The sequence below is a fragment of the Tursiops truncatus genome, chromosome 19 (assembly GCF_011762595.2).
Source record: "Tursiops truncatus isolate mTurTru1 chromosome 19, mTurTru1.mat.Y, whole genome shotgun sequence".
Classification (NCBI taxonomy): domain Eukaryota; kingdom Metazoa; phylum Chordata; class Mammalia; order Artiodactyla; family Delphinidae; genus Tursiops; species Tursiops truncatus.
The window spans coordinates 30308147-30332769 of NC_047052.1; the positions used below are offsets into that span (position 1 = coordinate 30308147).

At 38.8% G+C, this 24623-nt stretch overlaps 1 protein-coding gene across 4 annotated transcripts in view; it reads right to left on the bottom strand.

The window, feature by feature from the left end:
- The window catches only part of FTO (FTO alpha-ketoglutarate dependent dioxygenase), a 372655-nt gene that overhangs the window by 213319 nt on the left and 134713 nt on the right, over positions 1 to 24623 (bottom strand). For all 4 annotated transcript variants that reach the window (XM_019932532.3, XM_073795580.1, XM_019932533.3 and 1 more), the window contains exon 5: positions 5828 to 5907. In XM_019932532.3, the coding sequence (XP_019788091.1) occupies positions 5828 to 5907 (80 nt within the window). The remainder of the gene's footprint in view (positions 1 to 5827; positions 5908 to 24623) is intronic.

The window sequence follows — 24623 nt, forward strand, 5'->3', positions numbered from 1 at the left end:
TATCCCTCCAGAAAGAAACGCTATACCTTTTAGCAGTCACCCCCTCCCATTTCTACCAGCCTTCCCAGCCCTAGGCAACCACTAATCTACTTTATGGGTCTACAGATTTGACTGGTCTACTCTGGATATTACATATAAATGAAATCATACAATATGTGGTCCTTTGTGACTGCCTTCTTTCACTTAGTATATTTTCAAGGTTCATCCATGTTGTCCACGTGTCAGTACCCCGTTCCTGTTTATTGCCAAATTATCATTCAACTGTACAGATAGGCTGCCTTTTGTTTCTCCATTCGTTAGGTGATGAGCATTTGGGCTGTTTCCACTTTTTGGCTATTATGAATTAAGCTACTGTGAACATTCACGTACGAGTTTTCACTTCTCTTGGGTGTGTACACTAGGCATGGAATTGCTGGGCAATAAGGTAACTCTGAATTTAACCTTCTGAAGGTTAAATTTTCCAAAGTGGCTGCGCCATTTTACATTCCCTCCAGCAATGTATGAGGGTTCCAATTTCTGCACATCCTCACCAACATCTGTTCCTGTGATTCTGATTATACCTATTCCAGCGGGTGTGCAGTGGTATGTCACTGTGGTTTTGATTTGCATTTCCCCAATGACTAATGATGGTGAGCATCTTTTCATGTGTTTATAGGCCGCTTGTATATCTCCTCTGGACACATGTCTATTCATAGCCTTTATCTGTTTAAAAAGTTGGATTATTTCTTTTTAATCATTGAGCTGTAAGAGCTCTTTATATAAATCTAAATATGGGCACCTTGTGAGATGTATGATCTGCAAATATTTTCTCCCATTCTGTCTTTTCACGTTTGTGATGGTACCCTTTGACGCATAAAGTTTTTAACTTTGATAAAGTCCAATTCACCTATTTTTTCTTTGATGGCTTATGCGTTTGTATGATATCTTAAAAAAAAATTCCCTACTCTAAGAACTGCATGTTGATAAGTAATTATCATCAAGGTTTACTAAAATAAAACAAAACAAAAAGTGCAGAATAGGGGCTTCCCTGGTGGCGCAGTGGTTGAGAGTCCGCCTGCCGATGCAGGGGACACGGGTTCATGCCCCGGTCCAGGAGGATCCCACATGCCGCGGAGCGGCTGGGCCCGTGAGCCATGGCCGCTGAGCCTGCGCGTCCGGAGCCTGTGCTCCGCAACGGGAGAGGCCACAATAGTGAGAGGCCCTCGTACCGCAAAAAAAAAAAAAAAAAAAAGGGGGGGGCAGAATAGTGTGTAGACTACCATTTATATAAGAAATTTTAAAAATTACATATGTGTTTGCTTATTTATGTATTAAGCATCACTGAAAGGATAACAAAAATCTGATAACGTTGGTTGCCTCTGGGGAAGAGGAGCTGGCTGGTGTGAGGAGAAATAGGTTTTAACTGTACACTCTTAGGTACTTTTTGAGTTTTGAACCATTTGCGTAACTACCTATTCAAAATATAATTATACATAGAATTTAAATTAAAAAAAACATATATTCTGTGTTGCATCCCAAGAACATTCTGTCACAACCAGAAAAAAACTAAAATCAAATAAAGGTCGAGAGTCATCAGACATACTCTAGTCACATTTTTGCAACTAAAAACTGAATAGATTTCTTCTGTGATTAACTAAAATGAATTTCAGAACAACATTTCCTTAAGACAATCTGTTTCCTACATATTGTGAATAGGCAGAAAATAGCGAATCATTTTGTTTGGCACAGAAAAGATGTCTAATTTAATACTGTATGAAGGAAAGGACATTTGTAGAACAAGTGAGGGCTATAAAGTTGCATGGATTTTTTTCTTCTCTGTATTGAGGGAAACCATAACATTAACTATAGTGTTGGAGAAAAAAATCTTTTCCCTCTTCTATTACTGAAAACAATAATATAAGATGAAATTAGAAGTTTTAAATAAGATAAAAACATAATCCTGCCATGCTCTATTTAAAATAAATTATTTTTATTGCGTGTAATTCTTCATCCACACACAGCTGTAATGAATATATACATATCAATGTACATGCTACTTTTCACTGTTTGTACATAGGTATTCAAAACTACCATGGTCAATGCTGCTGAATGAGGTGACATTAACAATTTAATTAGCAAGTCACATAATATAAAGGCATTAAGGTTCTGTCCAACTTTTCACTACTGTTAATCATACTAGATAAATATCTTTTTATATATACTTCCTTTGAATTATTTCCTAGGTTTGATTCCTCAAAACAGTGTTATGAGATCAAAGATATGAATATTTTTATGGGGCTTTACACATATCCCCATATAGCCTTCCAAAAAATATACTAATTAGAAAAACTACCAGTAGGGTATGAATGTACAGTTTCACTGTAATTTTACCAGCATTGAATATTGTCATTTTTGATTTTGGGTAGAAATAAAAAGTTAACCTTAAAATGATGATTTTTTAAAAAAAATTCCTTTTAACTTTAAAGCCTGTATACACAGGATCATGTAAAACAGAGTCAGCAAACCTTTTCTTAAAAAGGTCAGATGGTAGATATTTTAGGCTTGCAGGCCATAAGGTCTGTGTTCAACTACTCAGCTCTGCCACGGTAGCTCCAAAGCAGCCATAAACAATACGTAAATAAGTGAGCGTGGCTGTGTTCCAATAAAACTTTATTTACAAAAAGAGCTGGCTGGCCCAAAAGCCATAGAACTTGCTGACCCTGATCTATAATATAGAAAGCAGGATAGTCACATCATTCACATTATGTATGTCTAATTAGTAAAGTATCATAAGCTTGAACTGAAGTAGAGATAATATAAAAGATACAGATTTGGGATTATATTATTATTATCACTATGCATATCCACCTCTTTTTTAAAAATTAATTAACGCTCAAAATTTTGCCTAAAAATTAGAAGATACAAATACAGCTATAACTGAAGCAGAGAAAGCTAAACCTCAGGATATTCTGAAAGCACTGCTACTTTAGGTAAGATGGTCCACTTGGAAAAAAAGGAAATAAGGTCAGAGGGGTACTTTTCAAACTGCATTCTGAATGTGTGTATTTATCATAGGAGGTGGAGAAGGAAAGGTTTCCTGATCTCTCACAAGTTTTAGCCCCAAATTTACATTTGTCTGCTGGACCTCTCCTCTTGGCAGCTCTGACTCAGCCTGTTCAAAACTGAACTACTGTCTTCCCCTCGTGTCTTAGATCCCTATTTCTACTTATGGTAATGTCATCTCCAAATCACCCAAGCTTGAAACCTCAGAGTCACCCAAAAGCCCAGCACATGACAAGCATCCAATAAAGAGTTACCTGGTTAGTGTGTTCATTCATTCACTCATTCATTCATTTGCTCATCCACTCACTCATTCATTCTTACATTCCTCCCTCCACTTCAATCAGTTACCAAGTCTGTCACTGTCTCCTACATTAGTCAAGGGAATTTCTTCTTTTTTCCTGTTGCCATGACCTTAGTTCAGACCAATAGGTTTAATTGATGTCTCTATCATTTTCATCTTCTTAAAGACATCTCCAATATGTCACTACTGCGATAAATAAATCATCAATAACCCCCACCTGAACCAACTTAAGTTAAAACACACCTAACCTGATATCCAAGATCTTTCACAATTCAATCATTCAGGGATCAGCCTTTATCTGCCAACACTCCCTTTCTGGCATCCTGGGATTCAGTCAAAGTTGAGCCACTCAATACTCCCTTTGTATCCCCATCCCATTCCGATCACAAGATTTCCACCTAATGGGATGAGGACTCTTAAATGTCTTAAAATGTCCTAAAATCCCCTAATCCCTACATGTTCAAGTCTTACATGTCATGTCACTCGTGAAGCCTTATGCTGTTTGCTACTCTCTATTCTGCACTCTACCTGTGCACAAGTGTCTAAAAGAATACCTTGAGCACTGGGAATTTCAACGGAAGTTTGCAGAATGGATGAAAGAACTAAAATCACTTCCCTTCTTCTGAGTAGTAGCTTTCAGTTAATAGCAACACTTCCAATTAAAGACTCATTGATGACTTAAGTTCTCTTGCTTCATTACATACATTCTAGTGTATACATGGAGACAGAATAGCCTTCCACACAAAGAGCTTTTGTTGTTCCTGTCTCCTACTAGCTTTTCATCAGGATAACTGAAAAGACAGTAGTAGTAATAGTAGTAGCAGCAGCAGCAGCAGTGGTAGTAATTTAATAATAGTAGTAGTGGCTAACATTCTTTGAATGCATACTCTATACCTGCCACTGTTCTAAAAGACTTACACGTATTAACTCACTTAATCCTCACAAGAACCCTATGAATTAAATATGATTGTTATCCTTATCAAATACATTTTGTGAAACTTCTTTTTCATCATTTTGTACCAACCCTCCGAGCACAGCACTAATCGTCTTGTCCACTCTTCCAGATTGGATTAGGAAAGGTGCAAAGATACACATCAGTAGCCACATACTCAAAAGAGTTCTTAGGAGAGTTCTAGCTAGAAAGACAGAGGTCTATATCATCTTGTATTATACAAAAAATGAAGTCTTTTTTGTACAATACAAAGCACGTATTAGATGCTCTATAAATGCCTGCTCACTCTTTTTTGCCTGCCTTCACTCACTCCTTCCTTCCTTCCTAACAGAACTTACTTTTTTAGGTCTCTAAGATAATTATTTGTGCTTTTATCTACTTAATATTTGTCTCTCAAACTAAAATGGAAGTTCAGCAAAGCTAGTGGCCATACCTGTCATGTTGATGGCTCTCTCTCTCTCATGCCTCTAGTGCTACTGGGCACAGAACAGACACTCAAATATTTAGATGAATGATTGAATAGAAGAGAGAAGAAAGGGAGAAAAGGGAGAAGGAATGCTTGATGGGTTTGCTGGCATCTTGATTTAAACAGACACTCGTGTCCTCTCTGCCACCTAGCAAAATGACCAGTCCACTAGAAAAGCTACCTAAATACCAAAAGACATGACACTGCCTTATAGACTCACACAGTCTCAGGACTGGAAAGGTCTTGTGCTTGTGTTTCCCTGCCACTTTATTGTATCCCGTCTGCCCAACTTTCTCACACTGGTCCCCTTGTGGTACAATGAAAAGTCAAGCTATTAAAGCAAAGCACAGAAGACAAGCTTGGATACGAGGTCAACTTGTAATCCTTTTCATGATCATTCCCCTGCTCTCTGGAACACTTCTTAACTGAGCACACACAATACTCCAGGGTGACTACTAAAGGCTTCCCTCATCTCTTAAGTTTCCATTCTGAACTAGTCTAATCAGCTGACTATCTGCCACTGCAAGTGCTGGCAGAATTTAGCAATAAAGTCTGGGTTAGAAACACAACTGGGGAGTTTGGAAATTCCCTGGCACCACTGTAACTTTCTCCTTAATTTACATTCACATGCCCGGAAGCCTGACCCAAAAGTTAAGGGAAATATAAATTCTCAACCATCTGAGCCCAGTCACAGCTAACACATGCACAAGCACACAAATCTACTATTTTGTTCTGGCCATCCCCTGCCCTTGACCTTGACAGATACAAACCCCTTAGAAAATCTCTAACCAGCGACACCTGCCAAGGTGCCCTCTTGCTGGCATCTTTTCCAAGAAACATAACCCCAAAGAAGCAAAATAGACTTATCCCAGGCTGTGAACACACTTTTCAAAACTGGGTCCAACACAACTCAAAGCTAAAAAAGCAAGTAAATAGAGGCTAAAGTCTAGTTAGATGGAAGCAATTTTCCTATCAAATATTCTTCCAAAGTTCTATGATAAGTTGCTCATGCGACCACTTCTGTCACATCCAATTAAGTTTGAGTCACATTTTTATTTACACTTACCTCTGCCACTCGGTGGGTGGAACTAAACCGAGGTGGTAAACCAGCCAAAACACAGTGTTGGTGGGTGGCATTGAGATCATCTGCAGGAAAAATACCAAAAATTAAAAAAAAAAAAAAAAAACAACACCCAACACACACTTATCAGTCACTGAATACTATTTCACTAAAATACAAAGTAAACAGTAAATCCATCATTCAAGAAGAATGACAAGAACAAAGAATTAACAATTACCATGTATTCTTTAAACCGTTCTTTGTAAGTAGGATGACATATATATATATATATATATATATATATATATATAGTCATATGGTATAAAACCATCAAAAACCATGATGCTTTCAATAGTGAAAGGGGATGTTATTAATAATTATTGCAGGACAACAGGCATAAACCAGGACTGTCCTTAGCAAACAGGCTATAGGGTTACCCTACTTATTTGTAGTCTTATGATACCCACTCGCCACTATTTATGGGCTGAACTTCTTTCCCTTTCTCATGATACATCTAATTCTACCCATGCCTTTAGAATAAGCCAACTTTTTTTTGTATTATTTGGAGTTGAACATCTTTCATCTGAAAATCTGCCTCTTTCCTTCCCCAGTCAAAGTATCAATTTTGCCCTAACAATTTTCCAGGCAGCAAACCAACCAACTCAGCATGTTGCAAAGCTTTGGCTCTCAGAACAGAATTCAAGCCTACAGATTCACGACCCAAGAATGGAGAAGGTGGTGAATTCATCAGCTGAAGAATATGCCTAAAACCACATGCAGTGGGAGAAAAACCAATGGCCAAGTTGTTGCGTATTCTAAGAAATGATGCCACATGTGAGGCAAAATCTGAAACACCTCTGCTTAGGACATCACGTTCTCTATTATAAAGAAGAGAACCAAACTGTCCCCAGCAACACATGATTTCCTATGTAAGCAACAGAGGCTTCTTAGCAAGATACTAAGAAAGACAATGACTTAAACTAGGAAGCAAAGACCACCACACCCCCTACATGTCAGCAAAAACAACCTATAAAATTACCTCTAAACAGAAGAAAGGAAATGCAAAATGCCAACTGCAGGACTCCTGCTTATGGACATTATGGAGTAACCGTGACAAGGTTTACCTTCTTACCCTAAAAAATTATAAAACAGACCAAAAATAGGAAACAAAGGTTTCTGACACCGGAAAACAGTGACCCCAAAGATAGGAGAAATAGGTGAGCCTTAGTTTACTAGCTAGAAACAGTTTCAAAGTCACAGAGTAGGGATGGGGATGTCAGAACTCAGAGTTTTCAGTTTTCTCTCTAGCTGAGTTGTGAAGACAGAGACTACGTTTAGGAAGGCCAAGGCAGCAGGGATTTGTAAGGCAGAATACTGGAACAGAAGAACCCGCACAGGGAGAGACTAAGCGGACATCTACAGAAGGGTTCCTTCAAGTCTTTGGCTACGTATTCATCTGTGCATGTGTGGATGAAACTTCCCACAGGCAGGAAAATAAGTTCCAGAAAGCTATAGACTAGACAAATCTCAGACCTCACATAGGGCCTGGAATACTCCGTGTTCTCAGCAGCCAGAATGGTTCCTACTACCTGAGACAATAGAGTCTTTAGAAAAGCATAATCTTAGTAGTAGGGTTAAATAAGTACTATATTAAAGGCTGCCCCAGATCCACTTAAAAGCTTAAAAGCAAGCCTCGAAAGAATCTAACTTAGGGCTTCCCTGGTGGCGCAGTGGTTGAGAGTCTGCCTGCCAATGCAGGGGACACGGGTTCGTGCCCCGGTCTGGGAGGATCCCACATGCCGCAGAGCGGCTGGGCCCGTGGGCCATGGCCGTTGGGCATACGCATCTGGAGCCTGTGCTCCGCGGCGGGAGAGGCCGCAGTGGTGAGAGGCCCATGTACCGCAAAGAGAAAAAAAAAAAAAGAATCTAACTTATTCCACATAATTTAATTACTCACTAGAGCAAAGTCCAACACTACTTAAAAGAATATAACAAAATCAGGCGGGACTTCCCTGGTGGTGCAGTGGTTGAGAATCTGCCTGCCAATGCAGGGGACACGGGTATGAGTCCTGGTCCGGGTAGATCCCACATGCCGCAGAGCAACTAAGCCCATGTGCCACAACTACTGAGGTTGTGCTCTAGAGCCCACGAGCCACAACTACTGAGCCCACGAGCCACAACTACTGAAGCCCGCATGCCTAGAGCCCGTGCTCCACAACAAAGAGTAGAAGCCACCACAGTGAGAAGCCCACACACTGCAACGAAGAGTAGCCCCCGCTCACCACAACTAAAGTCCGTGTGCAGCAACGAAGACCCAGTGCAGCCATAAATAAATAAAAATTTAAAAAAATAAATAAAGTAAAATAAAAATCACCTATGGCTCTCAGTATCCATAGGTTCAAAAAAAAACAAATAAAAACAAAATCAGGCACCAATAAATAAAATTTGCCATATCCAGCATTCAACCAAAAAGTAGCAGACAGAAATAAAAGATATATGATATATATGATACACAAGATAAATACATATCTTTCTTTTTTTATGTATGTATCTTTCATATATATAGAATATGAAGCTTCTAAAGATGAGAAATATAGTAAGTGAAATAAAAATCACATTGAAGAGATTAACAGCACTTTAGACACTGCAGAAGAAAAGATAAGTGAAGTAGAATACACAGGAACAGAAACAACCCAAAATGAAGCACACAGAGGAAAAACACTACAAAAAACTGAAAGAGCATTCATGCCCTATGAGACAATATTAAGCATTTTAACATAAATGTAATTTGAGTCTCAGAGGAGGGAGAATGATAGAAAAAAAAAAATTTTTTTTTAATGATGACCAAAGAGAAAAATAAGAGCAAAGAACAAGGGCAACAAATAGAAAACATTAACAAATAAGATAGATATTAACCTAACTATATCAGTAATCACTTTAAATGTCAATGGCCTATGTATACTAATTAAAAGGCAGAGATGGTCAGAGTAGATGAAAAAACAAGACCCAACTATATATTGTCTATAAGAAACTCACTTTAAATATGAAGACACATATAGATTAAAAGTAAAGGGATGGAAAAAGATATATCATGGAAACACTAATCAAAAACAAAGCTGGAGTACCTATATGAATTTCAGACAGAGCAAAAGCAAGAAAAATTATCAGGGATATAGCGGGGCATTACGTAATGATAAAGGGGTAATTCTCCAAGAAGAGGTAACAATCCTTAAGGTATATCTGTCTTATAATAAAGCAACAAAGTATGTGAGGCAAGAACTAATAGAACAGCAAGAAGAAACAGACATATCCACTATTATAGTTAGAGACTTCAACATGCCCTAAAAGAAGTGAATAGATCCATCAGCAGAAAATTAGTAAGGACATAGTGGAACTCAAGAGTACCATCAATCAACTTAATTGACATCTATAGGTGACTTCATCCAACAACCGCAGATTATGCAATCTTCTCAAGGTCATGTGAAACATTCATCAAAATAGACCACATTCTTGAACAAAAATCACACCTTTACAAATTTTTTAAAAATTGAAATCATACAATGTCTGCTCTCAGACCACAAAGAAAGTAAACTAGACATCAGTAACAGAAAGATAGCTGGAAAATTCTAAAATATTTAGAGAATAAACAACACACTTCTAAATAACACATGGTCAAAGAACAAATCACAATAGAAATTTTAAAATACTTTTAACCACATGAAAATAACAATACAAAATAGCAAAATTTGTGTGATGTGTAAAAGCAGTGCCAAGAGGAAAATTTGTAGCATTAAATGCATGTTAGAAAAGAAGAAAGATCTAAAATCAATAAGCTTCCACCTTAGGAAACAAGAAAAAGTAGAGCAAGTTAAATTTAAAGTAAGCAGAATAAAAGAAATAATAAAAATAAAAGCAGAAGTTAATAAAATCAAAAAAAATCCATAGAGAAAATCACTGAAATAAAGCTGATTCTTTGAAAAGATCAATAAAATCAATAAGCTTCTATGCAGGCAAAAAAAAAAAAAAGGACAGAACACACAAAAAGAGGATATCACTATAGAACCTATGGATGTTAAAAGGAAAATAAAGTAATAACATGAACAGTTCTATGCTCACAAACTTGATAAGCTAGATGAAATGGACCAATTCCTTGAAAGACACAATCTGCCAAAGCTCACACAAATAGAAATAGACAAACTGAATAGGCCTGTAGCTACTAAGGTAACTGAATCAATAAATAATAGCCTTTCAAAACAGAAACCTCCAGGCCCAAATAGGTGCACTGGTGAATTCTACCAAACATTTAAGTAAGAAATAATACCAACTCTTTACAATCTCTTCCAGAAGACTGAAGTGAAGGGAAGACTTCAATAGTCTCTTCAAAAGCGATGCTGGAACAACTGTACATCTCCATGCAAAAAAATACTCAAAATGGATTATAGACCTAAATGTAAAACGTGTACATATAAAACACTTAAGAGGAAATCTAGATGACCTTGAGGGTGACAGTGACTTTCTAGGTGCCACTGAAGGCACAATCCGTGAAAGACAAAACTGATAAACCAGACTTCATAAAAATTAAAAACTGTTCTGTGAGAGACACCGTCAGGAGATTAAGAAGACAAGCCTTGGACTCCTACAAAATATTTGCAAAGAACATGTTCTATAAAGAACTGTTATCTAAAATATACAAAGAACTCTTAAAACTCGACAATAAGAAAACAAACAACTCATTAAAAAATGGACAAAAGACCTGAACAGACAAAGAAGATAGACAGATTGTAATAAGCACATGAAAAGATGCTCCACTACCTTTGTCATGGAAGTGTAAATTAAAACAAATACCCACTACACAGCTATTAGAATGGCTAAAATCCAGAACACCAACAACATCAAATGCTGGTGAGGATGTGGAGCAACAGGAACTCTCATTCACTGCTGGTGTGTAGGCGAAATGGTACAGCCACTTTGGAAGACAGTTTGGCAGTTTCTTTCAAAATTAAACACGCTCTTACCATCAGACCCAGCAACCGCACTGCCTGATATTCACCTAAATGAGCTGAAAATGTGTCCCCACAAAAACCTGGTGACAGCAGGGGAGACGGTGAGCAGCGATCAGATTCAGAATGTTTTAGAGGAAAATAATAGGACCTGCTAATGGATGGGTAAGTGAAGGGACGGAAAGAGTGAAATTAAGAGCAACTTTTGGTATTTTCACAGGAACAACAGATTGAAGATGAGTAAGTCACAAAACATTTGGACACTGTATGAACAAAGAGCACAAGATGCAATGAAAGGTGAGGATAAAAACAGCAGTCATACATTTGGAGTATTAAAAGCAAATGTAAAGACAAGGAAAGCTAATATAGAGGATCAAAACAGATCCAACCTCTGCTGACTTGGGTTCAAAAGTGTAGCTTATGGCCTGAAGAGGACTGAATGTCCATTCTCTTTCCCAGTTTGCTCTCTCTGAGGATTCTGGTTAAGGACACACCTGAGAATTTCTGGTAGATCTGAACTATTTTATCTAAAGGGGGATTCAAAGCCAAACAAACAAAACAAAACAAAAACAAAAAGCAGGGGTTGGAGGAGTTTCCCCAGGTCCAGGTGCTCATAAAGAGTTGAAACAATTTCTAAGAAATACATAGATGCTGGGGACTTCCCTGGTGGTCCAGCGGTTAAGACTCCACGCTTCCAATGCAGGGGGTGTGGGTTTGATCCCTGGTTGGGGAACTACGATCCCACACGCTGCACGGCACGGCCAAAAATAAAATAAAATTTAAAAAGGAGATCAAACAAACAAACAAAAGAAATACATACATGCCATTCTCACCTACCCAAATAAAAGCCTTATCACTCCCAGGCTATTAACAGTAGGCTCTAAAGACATCATAAGGAGGAAAACAAATCATCTTAATGAACAGATCTGTTAAGTGCTTTTGTTCCACTGAGGCGCCACTAACCTGAGGCAGGCCAAGTGGCAAACACAACATTAGAAGTAATACTCCAAGGCTTGTACCTTTATTTAAATCCTTGGCAACTCTCTAATCAAACAACTCTTTTGAGACTGCTCCCAAATGTCTCTAATCCTTTATGACTTTTAGAAAGAACCCCAGAATTTTCATTGAAGAGCTTCTAATTTATCTAAAATTCTAAGTCTATGAAAGTGGCTCAAGCCTCATGGATTGTATATCTCACGTCTTAAAGGATACACTAAAGACATGCCCAGCTTTAAAGACTAATGCAAAAATTTTAGAAAGAAAACACTAAAGAATGCCTGTTTTCCAGAGCTATCTCAGAATACAGCTAAAAACTGACTCTCTACTCAAGTGGAATCAGAGTTTGTAGAATTTATTCAACAAAACAAATGGAAAAGAAGCTCTTACTCTTTGCAGGCTAAATGCTGCGTGCCCTATCAGTGGAACTCTGGACGTTCACTGTAGCATGAAATCTCATCTCATATATAAGAGATCACAGATACAGTGGCATAATTGATGCTAGGGTGATCAATCCATGCCCAGGGCTTTCCTGGTTGTAACACTGAAGGCCCGAATCCTGAGATCCCCACTCTCACACCAGACAAACTGGGACAGTTGGTCACACTAAGTTTAACCCAGCCCGTATTTCCCCGGTTCTGTTGTCTAGTGTGTCACCAGAGGCTACTGCATCCCCAAATTTCTTAAAGTAACAATCAGGCGCTTGGCTAAAGGCACTCCTGAGCTAAATAAGCCCAATACTGAAATCCAATCTTCCCAGGTGCACACGATCACTGAAGCTTTTCATTCTTACTCACCTGTCCATTCTCATCCCTCAATCTTAATATTTATGACCTTATTTTTCCTAGATGTGGGGACATCCATGACTGAGAACGTTTTCAGAATTTAATAGCCAACGAAAGGGGGGAGGGGACGCTTCCTGGCAAGATGACAGTAGAGACCCAGGCCTCTACCTACCCCATTCTTAGATTCCCAATGAGACGATCAATGAAATAGTAAAAGAATTTAAGACTTCCTTCAGTGCTCAACATTAGGGAAAGGTTCTCAATATGCCAGAAATTACAAGGAATTGTGCTGGATACAGTATAAGTGGAATGAGATGAAAGAAGGGCAGCACCCTAATGTAAATCAACTATATTTCAATTAAAAAAAAAAGATACTGACGCCCTGGACCCACAACAGATTAGCTTCATCAGAATTTCTGGGGTTGGGTTTCCCCGGTGGTGCAGTGGATAGGAATCCACCTGCCAATGCAGGGGACATGGGCTCTAGCCCTGGTCCGGGAAGATCCCACATGCCGTAGAGCAACTAAGCCCGTGCGCCACAACTACTGCAGCCCACGCACCTAGAGACTGTGCTCTGCAACAAGAGAAGCCACCATAATGAGAAGCCCACGCACCGCAATGAAGAGTAACCACGCTCTCCTCAACTAGAGAAAGCCTGCGTGCAGCAAAGAAGACCCAACGCAGCCAAAAAATAAATAAATAATAATAATTTAAAAATAGAATTTCTAGAGTTGAGGCCCAGGCACTGTATTCTTGAAAGTGCCCCACGGGATTCTCATGCAGAGGAGGGTTGAGGGGCACTGTCCTTGGGTAATGCTGACCAACGCAGCTGCTTGTGTATCATTTGGGGACCTCAATTCAAGAGCACTCATTTGGCCCTAATTTATTTATCTGGTATCCCTTTATGGCAGAAGCTGTACTAAGTTCTGGAGATGCAGAGTTGAATGACATGATCTTGTCCGTAAGGATTTTACCATGAAATGAGTGAGGTGAAACTGGCTAAGTGTTAGAACAGAGCTGGGCATGGGACATAGTGGAGGAACAAAGGCGGACTTAAAAAAAAAAAAAAAAAGGGCAGCATCCTGATAAATATATCAAGCAGATCCTGAGATCAGTGCTCCCCCTCTAGCTCAGAAGGTGCAGAGCAGAAGGGCAGGAGAGGCTACAGGGCACCCAGAGGCCTGTAGCCTCTGCAGGACAGTGTTAAATGCACACCACCCGCGGGACCCATAGACCCCCAGACGTGTTGCTGGTGCAAGTCATCGCTTTGCGAAGAGAACCAGGCATTGTGGAGGTAAGAAACTGGAGCGAGCAGGTATGCCAGGAATGGTCCAAAAGCTGCCAGGGTTTGCTCATACTGTGAGCATCTATACCACCCAAAGACAGAAACAAGTCATTCAGTACACTCCAGTTCATCAACTCTCTCATCTGGCCCTGCAAAGATACATTTTCTTCCTCCTCCTTCAAGTGAAGGATTTGGTCGGGAACCCATACTAAGTTTTTCAGAACAAACCTTAACACCGACTTGCCTATCAGCCGGTGCTAGTCCTTTTTCTATAAGGAAAAACAGACAAGGAAAAATCACTAGACTCAGGCAAAAGTATTACAGTTCTAAGGAAAGGAACCAGTTTGACAGAAACTGTCTCTTCCGAAAAAGTGTTACTCAAACAGACAGAAAAAAATTTTGTAAAATTCTCAGTATTTCAAGAAGCCGCTTGATTCAAGAGGGCACTGCACCTGTGAAAATGGGGCAAGCAGCTGTGAGGATGGAGCAGCGTGAGATCAGGAAAGGTTGCTTGGAGTTGACTTGTTTTTAATACGTATGGCTTCATTTAAAATGATGATAGCTGGAGTGAACAACAGAAGGCGTGCTGCAGAAAAATCAAATTACCGAAGTAAATGAGAACTCGAGAAATTCTCCCAGAACTCAGAGGGAAAACAAAAACTAGTGACAGAATAAATAAGACACGAGGGGCAGATTCTGGAAGCCAAAACAGATGTAACAGGAATCTTAGGGAAGAAAGCAGAAAACAGAGAAATGAAAGAATAGTCAAAGAAATAACAGAAGAATATTTTCCAAAGTTGTGAAAAGGCCTGAGTCTGTACTACAAAATGGCTGACCAAATATATAAACATATTCTGTTCAAAAATTAAATATAAAATACTACAAATGTCCAAAGGAAAAAAACACAGTTTGCCACAATATAATCAATTTGAAGATGATCTCAGATATCTTCCTAACATCAAACATCAGAGGTCAAGGGGACAATATCTACAGAGTTTAAAGGTGGAAAGCTTGTTACTCAAGAATCCTATAGCCATTCAAGGAGACATGAATACGTGTAGGTATAGTAGTAAGTCACACTCATGTTATTTTCATCATTAAACTGGCAAAAATATTTTTAAATCGTAATGCCCAGTGTTGCCTAGGGTGAGATAAATAGGCTGGTAGAAGTAACTAATAACCATGTTTCATACATTGTAGGTAGAAAGGTAAACTGAAAACAATCTTTCTGATTAACCGTCTGACAGTACAACATGTACCGTCTTTACATATCGACACTCTCATCCTCACCCAGGTATCCCACTTCTGGTAACTTTTCCTAGAGAAATACTTACAGGTGCAGACAAAGATGTATACACAAAGATGTTCACAGGGCAATATATATGATACCAAAGCACTGGAAATGAATGGCATGACAAAACTAGGGGATTACTATTTAAGCCATTTTTAAAAAATCACATTTTCAAAGAATATTTAATAGGGAAAAATGTTCAAGATATAAAATTATTGGAAAAAACAAGATGTAAAACATTATACCTAACATGATATTAATTTTCTAAAAAAATAAATAAACAAACATATATTCCCAAGTATAGGAAAAAACACTAGAAGGAATTAGACCAAATAGTTATGAATGATGTTATCTCTGTGTGGTGATATTATGATGTACTTTTGTTATCCAGTTTATACTTTCTTATAGTTTGTAAATTTTCTACAATGACCATCAATCCTAATTTTTCTTCATATTTAACATCTCTGAATTTGGAATACATCTTAAAATTGATAGCATCTTTGACTGGATGACATATATTATTACTTTTGTACCTAGCAATAAAAACTAGAACAGTAAGTATGATGATTTTTTAAAAATCCAAAGGGAAATGGTCAATGAAGAGATCCTCAGAAAAGAGATATTCATTCCCCAAATAAAAATGACAGAACACTGCAGTCGGTGTGGGTGATAAGAGTTTTGGTTAGTTTTTTAAACCTTCCCCAATATAATTTTCCAGGGGACTAAAAACTCTTTCATAAAAACAGGTACAGAGGTGAAGATGACCTCAGGGTACACACCTTTCTCTCTTTTTTTTTTTTGAAATTAACTTTTACGGAATGCTTGGTTTATAGTTAGCCTTCAAAGAGAATACATTCTTGAGGTTAATCATTCATTCTTGCTTTCTAAATAGGCAAAAAGAACTTTAATCCCACTTTGCGAAGGGCTGCCTTTACTCTTCCACGTGGCAACTCTTCCCAAGAGACAGGAGGGCAGAGGGGATTGTGGAAATGGAGAGATGAGAAGGAACAGAGGTTAGGATAACAGAAAATTTGAATGAAGTTTCTTCTCTCCCTAGTTTGTATACACAGCGCCATCACATCACCCTCTACTACAGTGAACTCTGGGCACCAGAACTTCCAGAATGAAGTTAATGAATGAAACAGAAGCAGCCACTTAAACCTCTAAGTTCTGTTCCTTCATATACCTTTCGATTTCTCTCTTTAGTCACTCCTATCTCACATCTGATTTTCCACTGACAACTGAGGAAGATAGTTATGGTTTCTGGTTCACACTTAGGGAGGAGAAAAAGACTGTTGTCTCCAGATACTCAGCAAGTTCCTATTCTGCACAAGGTACTAAGTGCTGTGTATAGTACAAGAATATATATAATACCGGCTCTGAAAAAGCTTAGCTCTAGTAGATAAGACTTCTATATCAATTGCTACAGTCCAGAGGGGAAAGAGAGTTATGGCAAACACACTGAATAGTTGGTGCCCCTGACATTGTGGGTATTAAATTTTTTTAATGTCACCCCTAAATAGGTGAGTTACACATGTAAACTCACAGGGGAAAACATGACAAGGTGGAAGGAACAGTATGAACAAATATAAGGAGAAAGGTTTGTGCCAGGACCAATTTTAGGATAAAGCCACTATAATGAACTGACCAAGGACTATAATTTACATCTTTTTAAAAATTTTAAATGGTTATTGGGACTAGAAGAATTATTCCACAGGAAGAGTTTAATGAATCTTCCATCATAGGGTATATAGTCTGGCCTTGAAATCTGTTGCAGGGACTGATTGATTGAGGAAAGTCAAATTCATTCCTGGTCTAGTCCTGGGTTCAATCCCTGGTCAGGGAACTAAGATCCCACAAGCTGCGTGGCATGGCCAAAAAAATAAATAAATAAAATAAAAATTTTAATTGTAATAAAAATAAATAAAGAAAGAAAAATTTTTAAAGGCTTCATTCATGGTCATTCCTCCACTGCCTTTACAGAAGTGGCAAAGAGGGAATACAGGTTATGCAATCAAATTAAAAGCCTAAAAAATTCCTTCCCAGAGCTCATGCTTTTAGGAGTTATGTTATAGAGATAACATAATAGCCAAAGAGGGCATATGAAAACTGCCAGCCAAAGGGGAAAACTCCACCTACCCAACCCAGATGTAGAATTACCTCAATACAGTGTGACTGATTGAATGAACCACAGAGAATAAAAGGACCTCATAATTCATAGTAACACATCCATCCTCAGTTAAAAAAGAAACGCATTTTTGTTACCTTTGGTGGTTTTCTTATAAAAAACGTGAAGGAGAATGTACAGATTGATCCAGACACTGTGTCATTTTGGAAAATTCTGTGTTGCCACATGGTTATTTGGATTAGCCACAAGGAAGTAAAGCATGGGTCACTGAAGGAATAGACTGTCATGGAAGATTCTAAAAGCTGTCTCTGGAGACCCCAGAGTATTAGATGAATGGCCATCTGTTTTGCAGAGGGTCTTCAAAACCCTTTCCAGCTAGGAGCTTTCAAGGATAGAATAAGTACTTCCTTTTGCCTGTATTGCCATGAATGAAGGGGAGAAAAGCCAATCCTTGGTTCGTTCATTTCACTCATTGATTCAATATTTATTAAAGAACCTACCACATTCAAAGTACTGTATTAGGTACTGTAGAAGGTACACATTTTCTGGAATCTAAAGTAGACAGAAGGCATTTTTAGAAAATTCCAAAAAAGACAAAAGACACAGGACCCAAGTAAAAATGGAATTTGCCAAGGAGTGCAATGAGAAGAAATCTCAATATGATAACTGTGCCAGGTGGGTTTGAAGAAGCCAGTGTTTATCAAAGCATTAAATAAGTAGTGTGACAAAACACCTAGTGGCACAGAGCTATCACTATGGCACGATTCTTCCAGCAGTAATACAGAAAGGCAATGATGAATTCCCGGGGAAAGGGAGAGCTACACAAGAAAGTCATGGTTCAAATACAAAGCTAGCTAAAGAATGGGGCACGATTCTGAGCTTTTGATGAGGTATACAATTTCGACCTGACATTTGCAACGTGTCCTCTCATCTGACAGAGGTTTAATAATTACAGTGGATGACAACTTCTATGTATGCATCCAGTCACTCCATTTGGTTCTACAGTTAATAACACACACATTAGCACTGTGAGGTACTGGTTTTCGAAGTTCAGAATCCATATACAAAGGAAGAATGGTCGTCTCATCAAAATTACAGATCAGTACGTAATCGTTATGCACTTCAAAAATGTGAAAGTAATGTTACGGCTGAAATGCCAGAAGTCAAGAGAGAGCATCTATATCTTGGTACAAAGGTAATCAATTAACAGAAAAAACCCTAAAACGTTAACTAACAAAAGTTAGCAAGAGTAAGAAAGAGTATAAGAGAGCCGATTCCATATTTCTCTTCATGAAAAAACTGATAGTCCTTAAAGTTGCTGGATGAAAAAACTGAAGTATTAAGCATATTTTATGAGTTAAGAGGGAGAGAATCACTAAAAGAATAAAATGCAAATACAGTGAAAAGTAGTTACTTCTAAGAAATGGAACTTGGGGGTAGATGGCAAAGAGTTTTTCACTTTACATTTTAGATCAACCTCCACTGTTTGAATTTTTATTTCCTAGTATATGTATTATTTTTAATATATTACTAACAATAATATGAATGAGGTACTGACAGGAAAGATCTCCAGGACATATTAAGTTAAAAAAAAAGCAAGTATTCTAGTAATATACCTATACATACACACACACACACACACACACACACACACACACACACACACACTTATAAAGTCCCATTTGTGTTATTTTAAAAAAGCAGCAGTAACATAGATGTAAATATTTTAAGATTGCTATATCTGTGTTAAGGCTTACAAAAGGACCAGATAGAGGAAGGTGAAAGAGTAGTTCCACATTTTATTCTATACATTTCCATACTGTTTGAATCTAAGAATATATGTGCAGAATATATGTGCATTCATCTATTAATCGTTCAATTAATATTATTTTTTCCACACTTTTAAAGAAAAAAGATTCCATGACTATATAATTAGTAGAGCTAGCCAAGTGGAAGAAAGAACAGCTTTGATCTCACAAGCTTCACTAGGTATGTCACCTTGAACAAGTGGTTTTACCTCTCTGAGCCTCAATTTCCTTTTTTAAAGAAGTCTTCATGGAACTGTAATCCACATACCAAACAACTCACTGCCTGCTAGTGTATTCACAGGACTGGGCAACCACAACAGACTAATTTCAGAGTATTTTCATACCCCTGAAAGAAACCAGGTACCCACGAGCAGTCAATCCCCATCGATTTTCTTTGCTGGGAAAAAAAATGGGGCTCAGAAGGGGATAACTACCTACATGACAGGCTTGTTACGAGAAATAAATGAAATATATCAAAGCCTCCAGCACAGTGCCTGACCCTCTGTAGGTACTCATCACATGCGCTTCAAGTAAAGTTCACAACACAAATACTACAGGAATAAGCAAAAAGACTGGATATGATAAGAAAGTGTAAGAGAGGCAAATCCTTCCCAGTACCTAGGAACACACTCAGGTTCCTATCCTCAGAGCCTATGACACCAGCTATGCCCTCTCCCCAATTCAACTGAATACCAAAAAATCCGGTATCAAGTCAAAAAAGCCCAAGTTTGAAAACGTCAGCCTTTAGGGGCATATTCTAGAGCGAAAGTTTCAGAAGAGACACATCCTCAACCCTGTAAAACGTGAACAGCAAGAAGCAAATACTGCAGTTGCTGAGCAGGGAAGAACACAGTAAGTTCACGTTGGACAAGCGGTTGAAACCATACTGTCATTGTCCTACTTTTCAAAGCGAAAATAAACATGGCACGTGCTCATCGGGCTGTTCAAGCACTTTCCACTTAAATGGCAATTCCTCAAGCCTACTGACTGCAGCCTGAAGTTATAATTTATTACTGTTTCTGTATGATTCCCGTGCCTCAGCAGAAAGCAGAACGTAGCACCTACGGTTTCAAGACCCATGAGAGGTAATAAAGTATAATTATTCAGAATTTATGATTAAGCCATATATTAGAGGTACTTTTTACTTCAGTTGGTCAGTCAGAGGTTGGAGGAGCAAGGGAATGGGGTCAGAGGAAGAAGTAACAAAAGCCTTTTCCTTTGAATAAAAGGTCTAAATCAGGGCAGGATTGAGGGACACCTGGAGGATTTACAAAGATACTATGGTCTCCAAGCGAAGTCCCAGAGGAGCCCCAGGTAAACTCCTAGAGGCCTCTCTTCTTCCTGCTCACAGAGCTACGGGCTCCAACTCGAGGGCTCGGGTTGGCTCCAGAAATAGAACGTGGCACGTTTTCAGGTTATACACATCAAACATTCACAGTGCGCTGGGACTTGCTGCTCTAAGACATAGGTATTTCAGAGAAGGTGAACCTCATCTAGAAAAATCCACGGGCCAGGCTCTGTAAATAAACCTGGCCCCCACCAATCTTCATAATGAGTCGCCATGTTCAAGTCGTAGTTTACAAAGCACTTGCCCATATACTTTCTGATTTGGCCTCACGATGACCCTGGGAAGCAAGTATCGTGAAGCACTAGTTTTGCAGTGGCGGCAGAGGTTCAGAGGGGAACTAACAGTGCACAGCCGATGGACAAGAGGGGAGTCTGGGACCTGGTCACCTGATGGGAAATGGCCTTTCCATTATTCTGCCCTGAACTGCTGGTGAGCGAATGCCAACCCAAAAAAGAAATACTGTGCATTTCAATTTATATTGCTGTTTTCTTTTTTTGCCATGGAATTTTTACTTGGCAACTAAAGCTTTGAAATAGCTGATGGGTATAGTAATGACACATATGTGAAAATGAGATGTAGTTGGATTTAAGGAAACAAAAGTGAAGAGAGGAGATAGAACAGAGTCTTGAAGAGTGACATGTAAAAAATAATAACAAGGGGAGGGGGCATTGCCCAAAATGTTTACCTAGCACTCACCTTTGTCCTGCACCATACCACCTCCACACTCAGCTCCTGGTTAATGAACATAATTTGGCTGATGTCCCTTGAACTGTATAATCTGTTCCACAAAAAAACAAACCCGCAGTTTGTCTCCAAGCCACCTTTAAGTCCCTAATGCCCTGGTTGCATTCAGTCTATGGAAAACATCTGTGGCAAAGTAAATCATCCTACTCTGAGAAAAACCAGAGTGTGTTTTTTTTCCTTCTCTAAGTGTGTTTTGAAGTCCTGGTTGGAAAATTAGTGAAAATTGTAAATCTGTTTGCAAATCTGGTCATGTCTAACTCTGAGATTAGGGCAAAGATTCCAATTTAAAAGTAAAACCGTGACAACCCCAGTTAAGCGTGTCCTCAGGCACTGCAAGCAGGGCCTTCACTCAATTCCACAGGCAGTGGATCTATCACAGGCACCCGACACGTTCCCCATCAGACACCCCTGGAGTATTTACTTGAGACAGCAGGGTTCAGTCTGCACTTCCTCTGCAGACCAATATATTATTATAAATTGAGCTAAACTGTTTCCTTTTCATAAGTGCTATGAAGTTCAGATTTCAGACATCAGCACAGGGCTGAGGTCCCTCCACAAGGCTCTTTATAGTATTTGCCTTTTAAAAAGTAAAGAGAAAAGGTAGCTTTCGACCACGGTTGCTTTTATCTTTGTCTTGTTTTGGCTAAGAGGAGGTGTGGGAAAATTCATTTTAGAAATCAAACACGACATCTTAATAAGAAAATAGATTCTAAATACAAACTTTGGGTACAGTGGGCTATGCTTGGCCCAGTTCAGTAGGTTATCAGTTATTTAACCTATATCTGAGGGCAGGAGTTGGGAAACCAGGACTAGATAGTATGTCTTGGATATCAGCTCCTATAAAATAATAACACACTTCTTCTGTTTATCACCTACAACAGAAAAAGGGAACCAGCGTATATTTTAAAATGTATATTCATTATAATATATAAGTCAAAGGACAACATAATTATTTAATATTTTCATTTTTAATGTTTTTCTGAGCCAAGAAAAACATAACTTTAAAAAGAAATGCAAAGCTGGGACGAAGTGAGAGAGTGGCATGGACATACATACACTACCAAATGTAAAACAGATAGCTAGTGGGAAGCAGCCTCATAGCACAGGGAGATCAGCTTGGTGCTTTGTGACCGCCTAGAGGGGTGGGATAGGGAGGGAGGGTGGGCGGGAGACGTAAGAGGGAGGGGATATGGGGATATAGTATGCATATAGCTGATTCACTTTGTTATACAGCAGGAACTAACACACCATTGTAAAACAATTATACTCCAATAAAGATGTTAAAAATTTTTTTTTAATTAAAAAAATTTTTTTAAAAAAGGAAATGGAAAAGAAAGAAGCAAACACACCACCACTGTCACCTTCTTTTCTGCCCTTCTGAACAACTTAGGCATCACGCTGAGGGAGGGGGAGGAAGGCACAGAAGCCCAGAGCAGGGGGCAGCGCTGCAGTGGGGTGAGGGGGGACTCCAGGTGGTGGGGAGGGGATGGCCTGACACAGGTGTCAGAGCCCAAGTGGGCTAAAGTGACAAGTTCCAATCCACGCCTCTTACCTGCTGTGTAACCCTGGCTAAGTAACGACATTGATCTAACCTTAAATTTTTCTTTCTCAATATAGCTAACATCTACTTCTCAGGGTTACTGAGAAGATTCCAAGAAGGTTTGACTTGTCATTAGTCCCCAATAAACATAGCTGTTATTCATATACTATTGTTATTCCAGATACGCATATATGCACACATAGGAAAAAGACTGAAAAGGAATGTACTAAAATAGGCAGGAACCTGATTTTTATATCCTTTCATTTTATACTTTTCAGACTTTCTCTTCTCTACAATGAGCATGTATTACTTTTTCAATCAGAAGAGAACACATGAGATGTTATTAAATAAACAGAAAGTAGTTGAGCCTTTACCATGTGTATTTACTACTTTTGTTTACAGAAAATTAATAAAGCTATTAAAAATGGCACCCTTCTGACTCTCACTTCTTTAAAAGGTGCAAAATAGTCATAGAAACTCCAACAGAGTATCCAAAAGGAAAGTGGTTTACTGGCTGAAACTATCACCCATTTATACTCACGTTAAATATCTACATTGGGTGGTCTCTTAAAAAATGAATTAATAATCTGTTCTACCTACAAATAATGCTCAAAACAATGGGGTAAAGACTTCAGAATAGAAACTCAGATGCTGAGGCAAGCAGGGGAGGGGCAGGCCAAGAGATGACCTTAACCCTAAAAGCATTCCCACCTAGAGATTTCAGTGAATTGGGATCCAATCTAAACGGTCCCTTTTAGAGCAAGAAAAGTACCATACATGAAACCTGCAACCCACACTGGTCCCAGTTCTGCCTCACATGAAGTGAGTGACTTTCGGCAAATTAAGAAAGAACAGAACAATCCCTGCACCTTCCCCCCCACCCCGCACCGGCAAGGCTGTTTGGAGACTGAATGAAATTGCTTATGTGAAATTGATCTGTAAACTGGAAAGCAACATGCAAATGGAAGGCAAGAGATTTAGGGTTTACTTAGATCAGTGTGTAACAAAGGCAGGACTCATCCATGAGAAGAACTGAAGAATTTACCACTGAATCGTACCAGGAGAAAGTAATTCCCTACGTAATGATCTTCCAATCTCCCTGCTGACATGACGGACAAAGTCCAAGATTGGTACCATGATCCAGTTAACACCTCTTCATAACAGTTACTAAGGACAGAACAGGACTGAGGCTCAGGACCTGCAGCAAACAAAAGCGGTGGGCACTTAATTCTGTTTTACTTTCTTTCTATAAACTCTCTTCTTTTTCTAACAACGCTTCTAATTATGTCAAGTGATACTGGTTTTCCATTTAAGATAGTGATATAACATCTCCCCCACAAAATTTATTTTGACGAAAGGAAAAAACCTGAGTCAATCTAGAGAGAAATGTTACATAAGTAATAATAACATGGGTAGCACATGGACATGGCAAAAACCATGAAGCTGATGTGCGAATGACTGAAATTTGGAAAACACTTAATGATGAAATGTCCGAAAGGGCCACTCCAAACTCATAATTCCTAGAAGGCAAGGACCAAGTTGTATCCATCTCCAGTACTCCAGAACCTTATGCAGCACACAGAAACACTCTATTAATTGGGAGATAATTCTTATTATAAACACTCGGTTTGAGCCTTGGTGCTTCCTGGCTCTAAAACCAAACACATGAGTAGACTCCCCCAGGCAGGTAAGAGTGAGAGCAGCCCTAAATAATCAGGAGATCAGAGCCAAGGACAGAATAAACCCTGAGAAGCTGTTCGAGGACAAAAGGATGCTGTTTGCACACTGTGTGTCAGAAAACAAAGAGAAAGTCTAAAAATAAAACAAAAAACTTAGAGCAAAGAAACAAAAAGCAAAGCTCCACAAACTCCACAGCT